Source organism: Schistocerca piceifrons, chromosome 1 (assembly GCF_021461385.2).
Source record: "Schistocerca piceifrons isolate TAMUIC-IGC-003096 chromosome 1, iqSchPice1.1, whole genome shotgun sequence".
Taxonomy (NCBI): domain Eukaryota; kingdom Metazoa; phylum Arthropoda; class Insecta; order Orthoptera; family Acrididae; genus Schistocerca; species Schistocerca piceifrons.
In genome coordinates, this window is record NC_060138.1 from 717,888,454 (window position 1) to 717,905,260 (window position 16,807).

A 16,807-nucleotide genomic window follows, 5' to 3' on the forward strand; every position below is an offset into this window, starting at 1 on the left:
TGGCAATCTGACCTCCTGTGACCAAAGGTTCAGTTGGTTATTGTATACGAAACAAATACATGAAATTATCAAAGCCGTCTCACAAACAGAATCAACAAACTTGGAGCAAAGAAAGTTATTACTACCTTTTCCAACTACTATCAGCATATGAGAGCTATAACACAGATGATTCAGCCTTCCCTTGAGTTGTTATGGTTATGAATATATGGAAGACAGCAGTTATAATGGAAGAGTAACTATTAAAGAACCCATTAATTTACTGAGGTGATTCCAGAGTGGCACCTCGCTATTGTCATAGGCTTCTGAAATGGTACTAAAAACTCCTGGAAAGATGTAAATCTTGATCGCGAAACAATATTTACATGACTGTGCATTTGTCTACGCAGTAATTCATTTTTAGAACAGCTTTAAAGTAAAACAAAAACTTGTCAGTGTAACTGTATTTATTTTCTGTGGGGGTGGTGAGACCCAGAGCAGCAGATGAAGTCGTCACACACAGCGCTCCAAGAATGTTAAGGACAGGTGAGGCTAGACAGTGAAGCTAAACAAATACACAGATTGCAGCCGCTACTTCATGCCTTGTCGCAGGTAGTAGTGTAAGGTGGTGGTAAAGCTGTGGTCACTATGGAATGGGGTAGCAGCCAGAGGGTTAAAATTGTGCTTTTCCAGGATTGAGGTTACAATGATGTATTCATTCCATAGTACACTCAAGTGTGTCCACATTTTGCCGTTTGTTACTGTATTGTTCAAAGAGAACATAATGCCAGTTTGGGAAATTGCTGAGTTACAGTTGAATTGCGAAGATACTATTACTGTAATGTAGCAGGTCTGTGATTGATTGATCTTTATATATTGAGTATAGTTTTTTTTTCTTTTTTTCTCTGTTCTAGGATTAATTTGAAGATAAAACCAGAGATAGCTGCTGCAATTGTTGCACTGCGGCCGGCATTGGAAGCCCTAGTGGTAAGAGCTGCTAAAGATCCAGAAACAATTACAGAATTGTCACCACTTGATGAGAAGGTGATGAATGTACTTAAGCAGCTCTGTAGGATGAATGCTGGTCGTCACAACATGGATCAAGTGTCAACTGGCGGGTATGTTTATCCTATTTTTCCTTGCCTCAGACACAGACGTGTCAGCTTGTATTCATGGATAATTAAAGGAAAAAATTCGAGTTCGTCTTCATGCAGTATTTTGCAGTGAACAGAGTAAAAGATGTGATTTCACTTTTCTGATTCTGTAATACAGTTTTAAGATTCTGATGTTGAACCGTGTTCTCTGTCTCCCACACATTATTTTAAAATCCTGTATTGTAAAGCAAAACTTGTATTGCCCACTAGATCTTGAGCTTATCCATGAAACAACCATGCCTGTTTGGAAGATCATTGTAATAGTTGTCAAAAATAAGTAATTTCCCAGTGCATTATACAGTTTCTGTTGGATGCATACTGTTGACACTGGCAATGCCCAAAATCAGTCATGGAATCATGGTAATAGTTTTTCCCTTTAAAACTTACTGCGCACATCCTTTCCCCCTTCCAACTATCGTTCTTTGATACCTAGTATGAGGGCAACCATTCCGGATGTGATGTGATGTGGTGCGATGTGATGTGTCCAGTTCTGTGTTGTAACTGTCAAAATTGAGGATCAGCACTTTTGATGGTTAACCATACTAGTTGATTCATTGTTAGTCAGCTGTAAATTCCATTACATTTGCTTTCTTCCAGAAAGTTTGTAGTAAACCAAGACATTTCGAAATCCACTGTGTATAATGCCTATCTTGTGCAATACTTAATTGAGGGTTTTTAATAAACTGGGCAGTAATCACAATATCGCATCTTAATTCACAATGTACTGCTATTTTACATGGATGTCCGGGCACTCTGGAAGCTGAGTATGTTTACATCACAGGTAACACTTAACACTGTATCCAATTGCATTTCACATCATTTGTAGCAGTTTGTTAGTTCTCCCTGCCTAAATTACGGTACTGTACTTGCCATCTAGATGTTTGTGGTGTTTAGTGTGTTGCAAAAAATTTTAAGCTCAACCAAATCAGTTAAATATGATGGCCGAAGGCAAATTTAACAAAAGGATTAAGAGAAACTGAACACGATTTTAGGAAAGGCTCCTCAAAATCATTTGCCATATGTGATATGGAGCATAGACCCTACAGTATTAATGAAATTGTTCCTATATCTATCACTGTGTTGGACGAATCTCATGAACTGATAAGTGATAAACAGGAAACTCATGGTTTCAGAGATATAACTAAAAGTATCTTACAGTCATACCTAAAGACAGGTATCAGACTGCAAAAGTCACACATGGCATGATGTGGTCTGGTGTGATTCTCATCTGTGGTTATCATTGGTGGAGTACGTTTTCCATAAGTTTTACATCATTCATACATTTGAGTCATTCAAAGGTTTTCTTCCTCAAACTGTGTGCAGACCCTCATGAAAATTTCTGAGGGTTTGGTCCTTGTTGCATGAGGAACTTAATGAGTATGTGCAGTGCAACAGACTTCTGTACTTCTTGCTAGCACAAAATGGCCTGACTATAGTGTTCGCATCACACTATAGTGGGGTACAGGCAAGATGGCGGCTGAGTGAAGTGTTCTGTGCAGAGAGAAAAAGAGAATGCTTGCTACACTGCCAGTTTGCCCTTTCAATGCTGTCAGCAGTAAACTGTCACGTTTAAGCTGAGTGAGCTTCTAAACATTCACACACCTAGCGGTATTGTTATTTGTAAGAGTTTAACCATTCCAGTACATGTTGTGCACCTGGTAAGGAATATTCTACTTGTACTTTAATTGCACATTTCTGTAATGCATTCTGGGTTGAACTCACTATTTTCATGGATTCCAGTCTGTTTATGATCTACTGATTTTGATACTGTCTTCATGATGATAGAAGTAATGCATTTGTCATTCGTATACGCGATGATTTTTGTTGAGACAAAACAGTGTCAGTGATGACATTTTCCAAATGAAGAACCACTGTCTTCAACTTATTGTCTGCACCACTTCAGAAAGAGCGTGGACAGCTCATACATATATACATAGTTTCATTTAGCTTCAGTAGTCTGTTGGAAGATACCCACTAGTTCCATAGTCGATAGAGCTTTGTGTACCCACACTATGGGCTTTATGTCATACTTACCTAGAAGGATGAAGACAGTGTGACGCTTCTTGCCAGTAGGCACAGCTATTCCAGAGTCTTCACTAATCTTTTCAGCTACATCACTAGCTCTGTACTCTTCTAGATCCCCTTTGCAATGGTGTCTCCTTTAAGATTTGTCTTGCTTCTCTGATCGTATTTGCTCCACTACATACACATAGTGTAGTGATGATAATAACAAATTCATTACAGAATATTTACAATTTACAAAACTTTATAATGTAAATAAACAAATATATTAATTTCTAGTGAAAATACACAATACCTGTGTGTCATACATACAAATTTTCTTATATTCATATAATGTTTCAAAATCTCCTTTACGAAGCTTGTATTTGCCTCCAAACTTCCACAAATATTGCTGTGTTGAATTTACTTCTTGATGTCATATTCCAAGAGAGAAAACACACACACACACACACACACACACACACACACACACACACACACACACACACACACACACACACACAGAGAGAGAGAGAGAGAGAGAGAGAGAGAGAGAGAGAGAGAGAGAGAGAATTGTGTTAAATCTGTTGATGCAAAATGAATAAGATTCAAAAAGGTCAGTCAATCTAGATTTGGTCTGGTTAACACGGCATGACAAGATATGAGAATATAAATATGTTTCTGGTCTCAGCCAATATTAAAACTTACCAACAATGTCTTCATTGGCTCATATTGTTAACTAGAATTCTGGGTTCATGTGGAATGTACTCATAACAAGACACAAGCCTAATGTTATGCAGAGGAAAAGCCTTAGTAATTATTTTTCTTTTTTCCAGGGTGCCTTCTAGAAGACCACCTCGTGGTCACACATTTGGTTTTGATGGGCCACCACCAAAAATGATGCGTGGTAATTTCAACAATGGTGGCATGTCTAGAGGTAGGTTTCAAAATATAGTTTGTTTACATGCTTTAATACAACATCCATCTGAATCCATAAGAATGTATTACCTACGTAGACTTCTTCTGTTGTGAAATCCCGAATTCCTTTGTCTCGTCTCTCACACTGAAACTCTTGAGGAACTAAAGCAGCATACACATCACCATCTCAAAAGTGTCTCCAAACTGTTCACCACCTGTTCCCACCTTGGTCTACCACTGTCCGTGTTTTCAATAGCCTTATTACATTTATCACACTCTCAGAAACACTCTCCCACCACCATAGAGAATCCAGTACCTAAACAGACCCAAAACACAGTTATGAACTTTTCCTGCAAAAGCTTTACTCCCACAGAAGTATCAGTCCATTCTAAAGGCCTTATCTTTTATCCCATTCCCATATTCTATCATACTAGACTTATTAAAGACCTTCTCTCCTCCTTCCAGTCTCTACAGTGGAAACACTTTCCCACTGCAAACTGTACTAATCAATGCAATCCAAAGCCAATGTTAAAGTCCAAAGTTTCACTTCACGTGGTCCTCCTCAACACAAGAAGCCACCTACTTCAATGTAGACCTCTACTTCAGAGATAGCTACATCAGTACCAACATTTGTCTCAACCCTATCAACCACCAGGAATACCTCCACTTTGACAGCTGCCATTCATTTCATACCAAGAAGTCACTTCATACATCCCACCCACCTGTGGCCATTGCATTTGTAGTGACAAACAGTCCATCTCCAAATATATCGAAGGTCTCACCGAGGCCTTCACAGACCAAAACTGCCCTCCCAACCATGTACAGAAACTGATATCCTGTGCATTCTCTCTCCAGTCACCTACTATGTCCCCCATTCCCACCACCCAATATCCTTCCCACCCCTCCCACTTTGGTAGTCTGCATCCCACTGATTCTGTATAATATCCTTGTCCACCCTTACTCCACTCCTGCTCGTAACCCCTTGCTTTATAGCTCACATTCTTGCTATAGACCTAGATGAAAACCTGTCCCATACATCCACCCTGTCCCTGAGTGGCCCCACAAGCAGCACTACACACACACAAGCAATTAAAACAAAGGGGTTTCTCATTGTGGCAGGATCTTCCGACTGAGTTTCAATCACCATCTTTCTCCTCCAGATGTGAAAATATTTTGTTGATGCTGACCTACATAGGAAGAAGCGATCATCACAATACAATAGGGAAATCAGAGCGCACGTGGAAAGATATAGATGTGCGTTTTATCTGTGTGCTGTTCGGGAATAAAATAATAGAGAATTATTGTGAATGTGGTTCGATGAACCCTGTGGCAGGTGCTTGTGTGTAGTTTATAGTGTGTCGATGTAGGTGAGTATTGGTTTAGCTGATAATTTACATTATTTTTTAGGAGATGAGGTACAAGTAGTGGGAAAATATCACATTTCAGAAGAGGATGTATGCTCTGTTGTAAATGAATCTGCTGCCAAGATGTTAGTTCTCTGGCTTGAATTCATAATGCTTTGCTATTGCTATTTGTAAACTAGAAAATCATACGAGAACTGCTAAGAATCAAATGTGCGTCACTTACAAACAAATTGTTGCTAATTCTCTTTGAGAGAACTGTTATGTTTCCTCTTCTCCATTAATAAATTGTTGATCAGAAAGATAAATGATTAATCATTATATCAAAAGTAGTATGAGGGTACTTCAAAAATAAGATGTGCGTTATTATGGCTGGCCAAGAAACTATTATTAAATGCTGCACTGAACTCCAAATTGACACAGGCACATAACACTATTTTTCAGCGGATTCACAAATTCTCTTTAAACAACAGTCATTCATCAATGATTGATATTTGCATCTTGGTCATTGAGCCACTGAGGAACTATTGTGTGAATGTCGTCATCTTCAGAAAATGTGATTTTTGCAAACCAGTTCACCGATTTCATGGACATTGTTGTCTGTGTTCAATGTTGATGACCTTTTTTTCCCAATCAGCATCACCCATGTCTGTGTAGCCATGATCAAATTGTTGGCACCATTTTACTATGCCTGGATCTGACATTGCAGTTGATCCCTATGCCAACTGAATTTCATGGTGAATGTGTGTGCAATTCTGACATTTTGCCCACAAGAATTGTACTGTCTCACATACTTTAAAACTGGAGTAAGTTTCCAGTTGCTACATTGTTTTATCACTTATTGTGAAGTGCCTTTTAACCGTACCACAGCACAACTGTGTCTACAGGAAACTCGGAACACATACTTTGTAATACTAAAAGAGATTCCTGTTTTTATGAATAAATTTACTGTACAGTTCGATTATCCGAACAAACCAGTTTTCTGAACACCCATGTCCCCCAATTACTTCGGATAATTGATGCTCTACTGTATTAATATAAAAGAGAGATTGCCTTGAGGTGAAAGAAAATCCCAAGTATAGAAAATACTTACATCAAAAGGTGCGTAGCGGGCAAACGCGACACTCACATTTCAAACAACAATAGCGACCAAACTGTTAAACGCATGAATAGCGCAAATGTAGTAAGTGGTGACATCCGTTGAGAACAACAGATATGTATCTGGATGTGGACGCAACTGTAACGCTATCTGTGATACTAATAGAAAACTACATCTTGCGGCTATCTGCCACAGGGGCGCCCACTGAAGGGGTTAAAAAAAAGAAAGAAAAAGAGAGAAGCCATGGACTATTTGCTCAGTACAATTTTTTTTTTTTTTTTTTTTCCCCCAAACATTTTAGGTTAGGCTTTACTGTGACTGTTATTGACATTAAATGAAACAACATGTTTACTGTTACTAGTCACTGTTTATTTATCCCCACAATGCATTCCAAGGGTTTAAACCTCCATCATCAGGTGGATTTACATTTGTTAGTATGACGTGTGTGTGTGTGTGTGTGTGTGTGTGTGTGTGTGTGTGTGTGTGTGTTATGTTATGTTATGTTAAGATTTTTTGAAGATACTTGTGGCACTGTCTCCAGTCACAGTGAAAGGAACCTGTGTCCACTAGAGGAAGTACCACAAGTTCCTCCAAAAAATCGTAACGTAACACACACACACACACACACACACACTCACATTCACATACACACACACACACACACACACTCTTCATACTAACAAGTGTAAATCAACCTGATGATGTAGGTTTAAACCTTTTAAATGTGTCATGGAGATAAAAAAAAAACAGTGACTGGTTACAGTAAACTTGTTGTTTCATTTAATTACCAGTTTTTAGTGTTCTGTGATCAATTCATGGCTGCACATTTGATTATCACCATTTAAAACAATGCATATAGTTCTGTTTGTACCCATCTCATTCCCTATTATACCCCAAATTTTCAATATCATTGCAGGGCTTTGAAATCTAAAATATTTGAGGTTTCATGATTAGATTACATAATTCTTATAAAGTTGTTCTCTTACCAGCATTAGAAGCTATTAATCCCTAGTATCACATTGTGTGCCTGTCCCAGTGTAAATACGTTGAACTTTTTACCTTATTAGCTAGCTCCAGGTAGAGGGTAGAATGCTTTCAATTGATGGCCTATCCTACTTGATTGAGTAGCACCTGTGCATGGTTTTAAGGATGAAAAAGAAGATTTTTGCTGTTTCCAATATCTTGTACTGCTATTTGAGTTTACCTCCTGAAGTACTTGTGAGAATCACAGTAGCGCACAGAAAAAAAGATATAAAGATCACAATGAGTGGCACACAGTTATTGCATTCAAGTCATATAACTTACACACTTGGCTAGACTGTCATGGGTCAGTGGAAACTTTGCACTTCTGTGCAAGATCAGTTTCTGCAACTGTCCGATACAGCACAGCATTTCACAGACAAATCTGGAATTGTGTTTCTTGGAGTTTTCTTTGCAGATGGGATATTCCATCACCTTTTGAGTAGGAATCTGGGACAGCAGTATTTCATCTTGTGATATTTCAATTGATTACCACGACTGAAATACAACCAGTAGGTGCGGTGGTATACTACGGAGTAAGTGTGCATACATAAGACAGTTACCACACAAGTGTCAGTCATAGATAAAACTTCATGCATCTGAGAATAAAACATTGCAATTGCTGTGTCAACAAATCCACAGTGCTTAACAATTACGTGGTTATACCCAAGTCATTGAATGTATCATTTGACAGCTCAGGTGTAATTAGCTACACTGCAGTTGTGCAGTTGAGGCTACAATACCTTTCGCTGCACACACCCACAACTGATAGCTCCCATGTTTGTTTTGTAAATGTAGGATATAGTCACCATGTACACAGCTCGTCACATCACAATGTATATCTAAGCATAACAGAATACGTGTTCTGACTGTGGAGAAAACTACTACAGGGAAAAATAGGGCAAAATAGCTGCATATAAAACCTCATAACATGAATGTAAACCTAACATGCTATTGACAGTTGTAGAATGAAATAAACAGTTAGGCATATACTCTGTTGCAGAGTAAAAGAATTAATTCTTGAAACATGCTCTGGACAATAAGCAAATTTGTGGTGACAATGGCACAATTCCATCCAGTTCCCCATCACCACTATCATCCAGATCACTGCCAAAACTCGACTTCACCACCACCACCACCACCACCACATCATCATCATCATTGTCAAGAGAAATCATTAGTTGTTCATTCTCATTTATAACGCTATCTATAGTCTGCCTTTCTCTAATAAGCTTACAAACATAGTCTGCTCGCTTCTCCCGTGAGGTGACGTCTACAGTAGGAAGACCTTAATGTAATAGTCTTTTCTCTTCTGTTACAGTAAAAGGCTTGTTATTATTTTTAAAGTTTTCCACACTGAGCCATGTACACAAATTTTGTCTCTGTGAACTGACACTTCTCAACTAATTTTCTAGATTTTTGTTTAAAGAAGTCATGAAAAAAAATATAAAAACTTTTTACATTAAAGGTTGGACCTTCCTTGTTCTAATGCTTTTATTCACTTTTTTCTGAAAATAAATGGTATTTTCTCTACAGTTTTGAAAGTGGAACACTTTTCCAGAAAATAAAAACTAAACTTCCAAAACTCATTCCTATGAATATTTGCAAGAAATAAGCATTTTCAGAAGAACATATTTTATTGAAATAAATATAAGCATACCAAAAAAATTCAATACAGAAATGCAGTTTTTGTTTTATCAAGCAGCATTTATTCGAACATGATACTCCTTGAAACTGTCGTGTACACAGAGACCCACCTCACTCTGTTTACACCACCATTGCGTTTCTTTTCTTACTAATTTCCCCAGTTTCTTTTTTTCCCCTTATCTGCCCACAGACTTTACAGCACCAAGCTACATTTCGTTCAAATGCTGTAGCTGGGATCTTTTCTGGGAAGTGCCTTTCAAACACTGTCTACTCTTGGTGATGGTCCAACTTTTGAATACTGGAGCCCCTCCACACCACCACGACTATCTAGCTGTTTACCTAAGGCCGTGATAAAGTGCACCAGAGACTTTTTTACACACACACACACACACACACACACACACACACACACACACACACACACACAACTTTTGAATACTGGAGCCCCTCCACACCATCACGACTACCTAGCTGTTTACCTAAGGCCTTGATAAAGCGCACCAGAGACTTTTTTACACACACACACACACACACACACACACACACACACACACACACACACAACTTTTGAATACTGGAGCCCTTCCACACCACCACGACTATGTAGCTGTTTACCTAAGGCCTTCCAATTACAGACAAGACAGTTGTCTGTGTTGTTGCTTTACTTGTGTAAATTTCATAATTAAAAGCATAAACTGTTGTTCAGTCGCATAGTAAATGAAGTTCGATTACATATTTATTTGGTTTGTTTTTCATATAAGCTCTAAATCCTCTTCAGCCTCTACTTTGCATATTCCTTAATCAGTTGTGAGATTCAAGTATGGTTGAAATTATTCATACACTTTGTGACAAAAGAATGAAGAAATGTCTGATTTCGTGCAGGGGTGATGTCCTAGCTGACCTAGCTTTATGAATTTCATGTTGTCGTTAAAGAGCAACATAAACAAAATGGAAGTGAATCTGTCTCAACTCATCAGCCTGTATGCCACTGAAGTAATGAATCCTTTGACCAATAGTCACTTATTTTTGGCAGCTTCACTACATTCATATGCAAAATGATAGGAAAAAAAGTATATTTCTTGTATCTTTACTATTGACCATTGATGCTACACAGAATTTCTCTTCGTAGGCTACTACCTACTCATTTCAAAAAATTTTAATCCTGCATTCATGTTTGTTTCAGCTTTTTTTGTTTTGATCTTCTCATTATTGAAAAATGCTGAGAATCATTCAAATTCAGTACACAGTGTTCATACAGTTGCAAAGTTACACTACTAGCACTATTGAACACTGGTAAATCAAGCTGATTGTCAACTCTGGACCATTTGGTCACACCAGTAATCATGTTTGGTGATGTGTCAGAACAAGCAGCAGTACTCGAACCCTCACCTTCGTCTGTTCATGTATTTAAAAAAAAAAAAACCATATAAACAGTCAAAAGAACAGTATAAAATATTTTTTATAGTAACATACATGTAATGTTGTAGCGCTATTTTTCAATTATATAAACCCATGTTTGTTGCCTGAACTGTTGGAATGTTCACAAAATACGTCTGAAGGTTTGTAATCAATGTAGTCTCAGTTTTCCTCTTCTTATCCATAAGAACCATCAAAAAATCCATGTTGCTAAAGCAAAACTTAGCCACAAAGTGAACTAAGCCCAAGTCAGAGGTCATCGATCACGGTCACACAAATTGATTGTGTGTTTGGTACACTCAAGCTACAGACTTGCAATGATCTCTTCTGGAAAGTACATAAACTACGCTTGCTGCCAGTTTGAATGAAGAAACGTATAGCGTACCTTTGATTGTATTAAATAGTGTGGGAAACAGAGGAATGTACGGAATACGGGCTTTGTTCAAAGGGCTGTGTTTGTAAAAATGTATTGTGTACTGTCTCGGTGTAGAAAGTGTTAACAGTACCCCCAAACCAGTTCAGTTTGCTTGAAAATGGTAATTATAAGGCAGTAGTGTAATTACCATGTGAACCTGTTCGTTTGCAACTTCACTTACAACATACATAGGTGTCATAGGCTTATTTTGTTTCAAAAAATGAATGTCTGCAGCATTGCCTTTTGCCAACAATCACTGGACCATTATTTCTTTGCGGTCATTAGTTATAAGAGTTCATTATCCAGTAGAATCACTGTTGGAACCCTAAACTGGAGCAACAAGTTTTCAAACCATTGCAGAAATCGTGGATGGTCCATATCTTCATGACAAATGCAGGTCTTTTAAATTGAAAAACTAGAAATCCATCCTGCCCAAGACCATTTGAAGAACATGTAGAGGCCATAATTAATCTGGCTCCTCTTCCCATTGGCTGACAACCACTGCTGTTCGGAGTCTCCACTTTCCAGCATTTATCATATCTCTCTCTCTCTCTCTCTCTCTCTCTCTCTCTCTCTCTCTCTCTCTCTCTCTCTCTCTCTCTCTCCAGCATTGACCCAGGTTTCATGTAACCATGTTATTGAAATGATATCTTTTCCTATAATTTTATTTAAGAAGGTACTACAAGCAATGCCAACATGAACTTTTTTGAACAACAGTCATTGTCTAACTTTTTAAAGCAGAAGTCCATAGTTTTTGACACCATTGTAAGCTATATTTTCCGCCTGAGAAAAGTTTAAAGAAATAACAAAATTAACAAACAACTTTGCTATCTTTCCTACTGTAATATCCATAAATATGCTGACAAAATGAATTGGTTTGGAAAGAATAAAGATCTGTAAGTGGGCAAGGCAGCTTTTTTCTTTCCAGGAGTATTTAAAAATACTCAGTTTTCTCTGCAGGCACCACTTTCCTTATTATAGTCACTGGGTCGTAGAGTTTTTGAGGTACACGCTAAAACTTATTTGTGGACATGGAAACCGGCAACATGAAAATGATGTTGGAACTGACTTACGTTGCTATGCTGTAATTAGTTCAAAAGATGCAGCACATCGTGTTCCTTGTTTTTCAATCATAACGTGAACTTAAAGTCATTTGTAAAGTGAGCTTGAAATAACGTGTTTCAGTGGCCCAGCTATAGTAATCAAAATTGATGACATCTTGGTATGACAGGCAGTGAAGACACAAAACAACAATTGCACTGAGAGCATGGACATGAAATGAGTAGTTTATATGATTAGATAAGCTGGAAATACTCGTCTTGATTGAGAAAGTAGTCTACTGATTTCCACAGCTTCTTTGACCACTGTATCCCAATAGGATGAGGCAGTGGTTTGTATCTTGAACTTTCCCATAATCCATGGAATGGTCAGCCACTGCAAATTTGTTGTGGAGGTGTTAGAGGAAGGACTATAATATGCGCAAAGAATTATTGGAGGTCTGCCCAGTGTACAAACCTCAGATTAAAGAAAAATTAAAACATCAGATTTTCCCAACCATGCCAGTTAATCAGTTTACTTGTTGTACGAAACCCCCTGAAACTGATGTTAAATTTAATTTTAAGGAAACAGTAAGAGCTCTGGTGCGAAAGTCAGTCTCCACAGAAGTACTTCTGTGTACATTAGCTACTCACTGAAAGCTGACGCTGCCCTTTAGCAGCTTCATTTGTGAAGTTACAAACTGACTAAAAATAGAATTGAAAGATGTTTTTAAATATCTAGCATACTTTGACAAATATTTGTAATATGATAAGTGTTCTTCCAGAATACAAAATTTTAGAAGAAAGTGTAAACCGTACATTTGAAACTGCATGCAGTAAAACAACGGTAAGTTAGAAGTATTAATGAGGAATGTAATTACATCTTTTGCATGGTAATATTTAATAAAGTAATGAGAGACCTTGGGTTGAGTATAAACAGTGGTATGGTGAAGCAACCATTCATCATATAGAGGCAGTGTTAAGTAGTAGATACTTTGCATGGGTGTGGGTGTTTGCAGAATTTTATCTATAATGATCAATTCTTTGTGCATGTGCTTCGTTTCTGTTCAGATCTTACTTCTGTACTGTGAGTAGTTTTCTTATCGACCTTTTGAAGCATTGTTTGTGGCCCATTGAAAATGATAAATGTTACATCTCCCGGTGTGCAAAAAGTATTAAGTTTTGCTAAATGTTTCTACTGTAAAAACTATGCAGTTTTCATGTGTTGGTGTGTGTAAATAAATCGGTTTGTTCACTTTCTATTTATTTTCATAGGTGGTCCGTATGGAGGTGGCTACAGAGGTGGCGGTGGTGGTTTCAGAGGTCGTGGCTATGGGTTCCAAGGCCCAGACAGAGGGGGCTTCAGAGGCGGCCGAGGAGGATATTTTGGAAATCGCTGATCAGACATCTGATGTAAACCAGCCAATCCATGTTCTGAAAATCAGATGTCAAGAATATTCTAAAATAAACATTCCCATGGATTCTTCCTCCCTCATGCTAATGCTGTTAAAGCCGCATTGCCCTTCGGTGAGGGGAAAGTGGCTTCCAATCATCATTGTGTTGTCTGTATACAATAATAGTGTAAATGTTCATCATGACATTTCAAGAATTAACTGTGCTGTATCTGAACTTTAAGTTAAACTAAATTGCTCCATTGTGATGTAGGTTACTTAAAAATAATTTTGAACTGCAAGTTCCCATGAAAATTATATTTTATTTATTGACATTAATATCATGTAATATGACATTTAATTGTAATAAAAAACTACCTAATTTCATATTGTACCAAGTCTATAAAATTACCAGATTTTCCACTGAGGGTATGTAACACAAATTGCTTTTAAACTATATATAATGATTACATGCTGTATACATGTTCTTAATTACAGTCTGTAACACACACCCGACACCTATTTTGACAAACTAACAACTGTTTTTGCCTCTCAATCTCCCCATTTTAGACTTTATTTATTCAATCCACTACTACTAAATATGTAATATGCATATATTTGTACTATTCCCACAACATTATTTCATATTACTAGACCATTAACATATAAATAATATTTTTTCAGCTGTTGTAGCGGAATGATAAACCAAAAGAAATTGTTATTGCCTCATCTTTGATGATTTATGTGAAGCTTGAACAAAGGATAGTTGAACGTGGGGTAAAATCTCATGCAGAGTAAGATTCATTGTAAGCTTGCTTTCTGGCTTTCGTGGTGGTTCTGTTGCGGGCTCTGTCATCTGCTAGCTGGTTGTGATATCTAGAGTGCTGTTTTCTTTGTGAGTCTTTGTAAAGTTCCCTAAATGCTACATGTACTGGCCAATCAGGAGTTCTATTTGGCATCTGATGTCAGTCTGCTGGGCAGGAGCTCTCAGACAACTCCAATTAACTCTAGAGATGAAATGGAATGTTACATGCCTGCCAAGCGATGTGCAATCTTTCTCATACAATTTTAAAATCTGATTCTCACACATCTTGTAGCTTCATTCGTCAACTTCATGAAGAACTACCTATCATTTCATTAATGGTCATAGTCACTGTTATGTTTTGAGACTTTCCAGTACTGCCAAAAACTGTTGAAGTTTGCAGTGGAAAATAAGGGTCGCTATGAATTTGTGTTTGGTGCATGTTAGGTCGTATGTCGTCGTGTATGGAACATAGCCAACATACAGAATTGTTCTTTAAACTTGGAAGGATATTGCTGTCTGTCTCCAGTCTTGAGAAAATGGATAGTGTGTACAGCACCCCAGTGAAAAATTAGTAGTTTCTTGGATATCACGCTAAATGTGGAAGTTTTGCATATTACTCGTATCCCAAAATATTGTTTAGATATCTTAAACCATTTGAGATATGAGGAATGGTATGAATATTTCATTCTGAATTTTTCCCTGGTGCGTTAGTTTGGAATAAAACGCTTTACCTACAAACCATTTTTTCTGGAGACAAGTGATAGTGATATCAGTCCAAGTTTAAAGAATAATTCAGTATGTTAGCTACATTTGAGACATTACAACATATGACCTGACACACACCAAATGCAAAATTCATAGCGACCCTTATTTTTCACTGCAAGCTTTAAGAATTTCTTGCATGACTTAACTGATCTTTCACAATAACAATGATCGTTAATGAAATGATAAGCAGTTCATCGTAAAACTGATGAACGAAGCTACAAGCTGTGTGACAACCAGATTTTATTGCTGAATAGTTTCTTTACAATCGTTTTAGAAGATTGCAGATCAGCCAGAAGAGGCACCTTGTCATCCATGCAATCAAGTGAGCCTGCTTTCCTGTGCCAACCTATACACCATGTGAGAGGTTCAGCATGCTAGGTAGCCATCACCCCACACTGCTAGCTAGCAGGGAAGCTCGCCATCCCACAAACTTCCAAGAGCTTTCATGAGTTTTGGAAGATCAACATGGTGTAAAAAGCAGCAAGTACCAGGTGTAGAAGTATGAAACTGGAATTTCCCTATAGATGGTGCTAGCCGTCAGTGTAGAGCCCGTGAGACTGCAACACCATCTGCTTCCTGTGCTGACAACAAATGTCACACACAGTAACATGAGTTCCATATATCGATAATCTGTGTCAAACCTGTAAATTGGTAGAGTTTTGCACCTACAAACTGCAATTTACAAACAGCATTGCTTTTCTGTTATCATTTGAAGAAAACTGCTGAAGAATCGCATTGAATACTCATCAAAGCTTTCAGTGAACATGCTCTTGGGAAAAAAGTGTTTAAAGTGGTTCAAAAAATTCAAAAGTGGTGATTTTGACATGAGAATTGACGACCCCGGGAAACCACCGAAAAAGTTCGAACACAACGAATTGTGGGCCTTGTTGTATGAAGATGATACTAACTCAGCAGAAACTGTGGAACAATTGAATGTGATGCAGAAAGCCGTTTCTCTTCCATTGAAAGCTATGGGAAAGGTGCAGAAAGTGGGGAAAATGGATTCCGCATGAACTGATTGAAAGACAGCAAGCAAATCGAAAGACTACTTGTGAAATGCTGCTTGCCAGATACAAAAGAAAGTTGTTTTTCCATCGAACAGTGAGAGGTGATGAAAAATGGATATATTTTGAGAATTCTAAGTGTTGTAAATCATGTGAATCCAGACAAACCATCAACATCTACTGCAATACCAAATCGCTTTGGAAAGGAGACAGTTCTCTGGTGTTCCATGGGATCAGAAGGGTGTCATCAATTATAACCTGCTAAAGCCTGGTGAAACTGTTAACACTGATCACTACCAACCACAATCAATCTCTTTAAATCAAGCATTACATGAAAAATGACCGGAATATGGAAAATGGCAGCATTAAGTTATATTGCTCCATGATATGCCCCATCACACTCAGCAAAACGGGTCAGGGAAACGATCAAGGCATTCAGTTGAGAAATACTAGGTCATGTGGCTTATTCTCCAGACTTGGCTTGGACTGATTATCAGCTGTTTGCATCACTGGTACATGTTCTCACTAGACAATGCTTCAGTTCGTATGAAAATGTATCGAAAGGGCTTGCTGACTGGTTTGCTTCAAAAGAAGAACTGTTGTTTTGGTGTGGCATTCATAGCCTGCCAGAGAGGTGGTAGAAGTATATAAATAGCAATGGGGACCATTTTGAGTGAAATATTGTTTGTCAGTTGCAAACAACATACGTGTAATTATTGCAACCAAATTTCGGTTTCGTACTTCTACTTCTACACCTGTTGTAGTATGGGGCAACCAATTTCTACCAAGAAACAGGAA

At 37.9% G+C, this 16,807-nt stretch overlaps 1 protein-coding gene across 2 annotated transcripts in view; it reads left to right on the plus strand.

Moving 5' to 3' along the window:
* LOC124711018 (dosage compensation regulator) overlaps positions 1-13,829 on the plus strand; it is a 189,406-nt gene extending 175,577 nt beyond the window's left edge. For both annotated transcript variants that reach the window (XM_047240970.1, XM_047240969.1), the window contains 3 exons: positions 891-1,094; positions 3,968-4,068; positions 13,320-13,829. In XM_047240970.1, coding sequence (XP_047096926.1) covers positions 891-1,094; positions 3,968-4,068; positions 13,320-13,444 — 430 coding nt within the window. In that variant the 3' untranslated portion in view covers positions 13,445-13,829. The remainder of the gene's footprint in view (positions 1-890; positions 1,095-3,967; positions 4,069-13,319) is intronic.
* Positions 13,830-16,807: the final 2,978 nt, after the last annotated feature.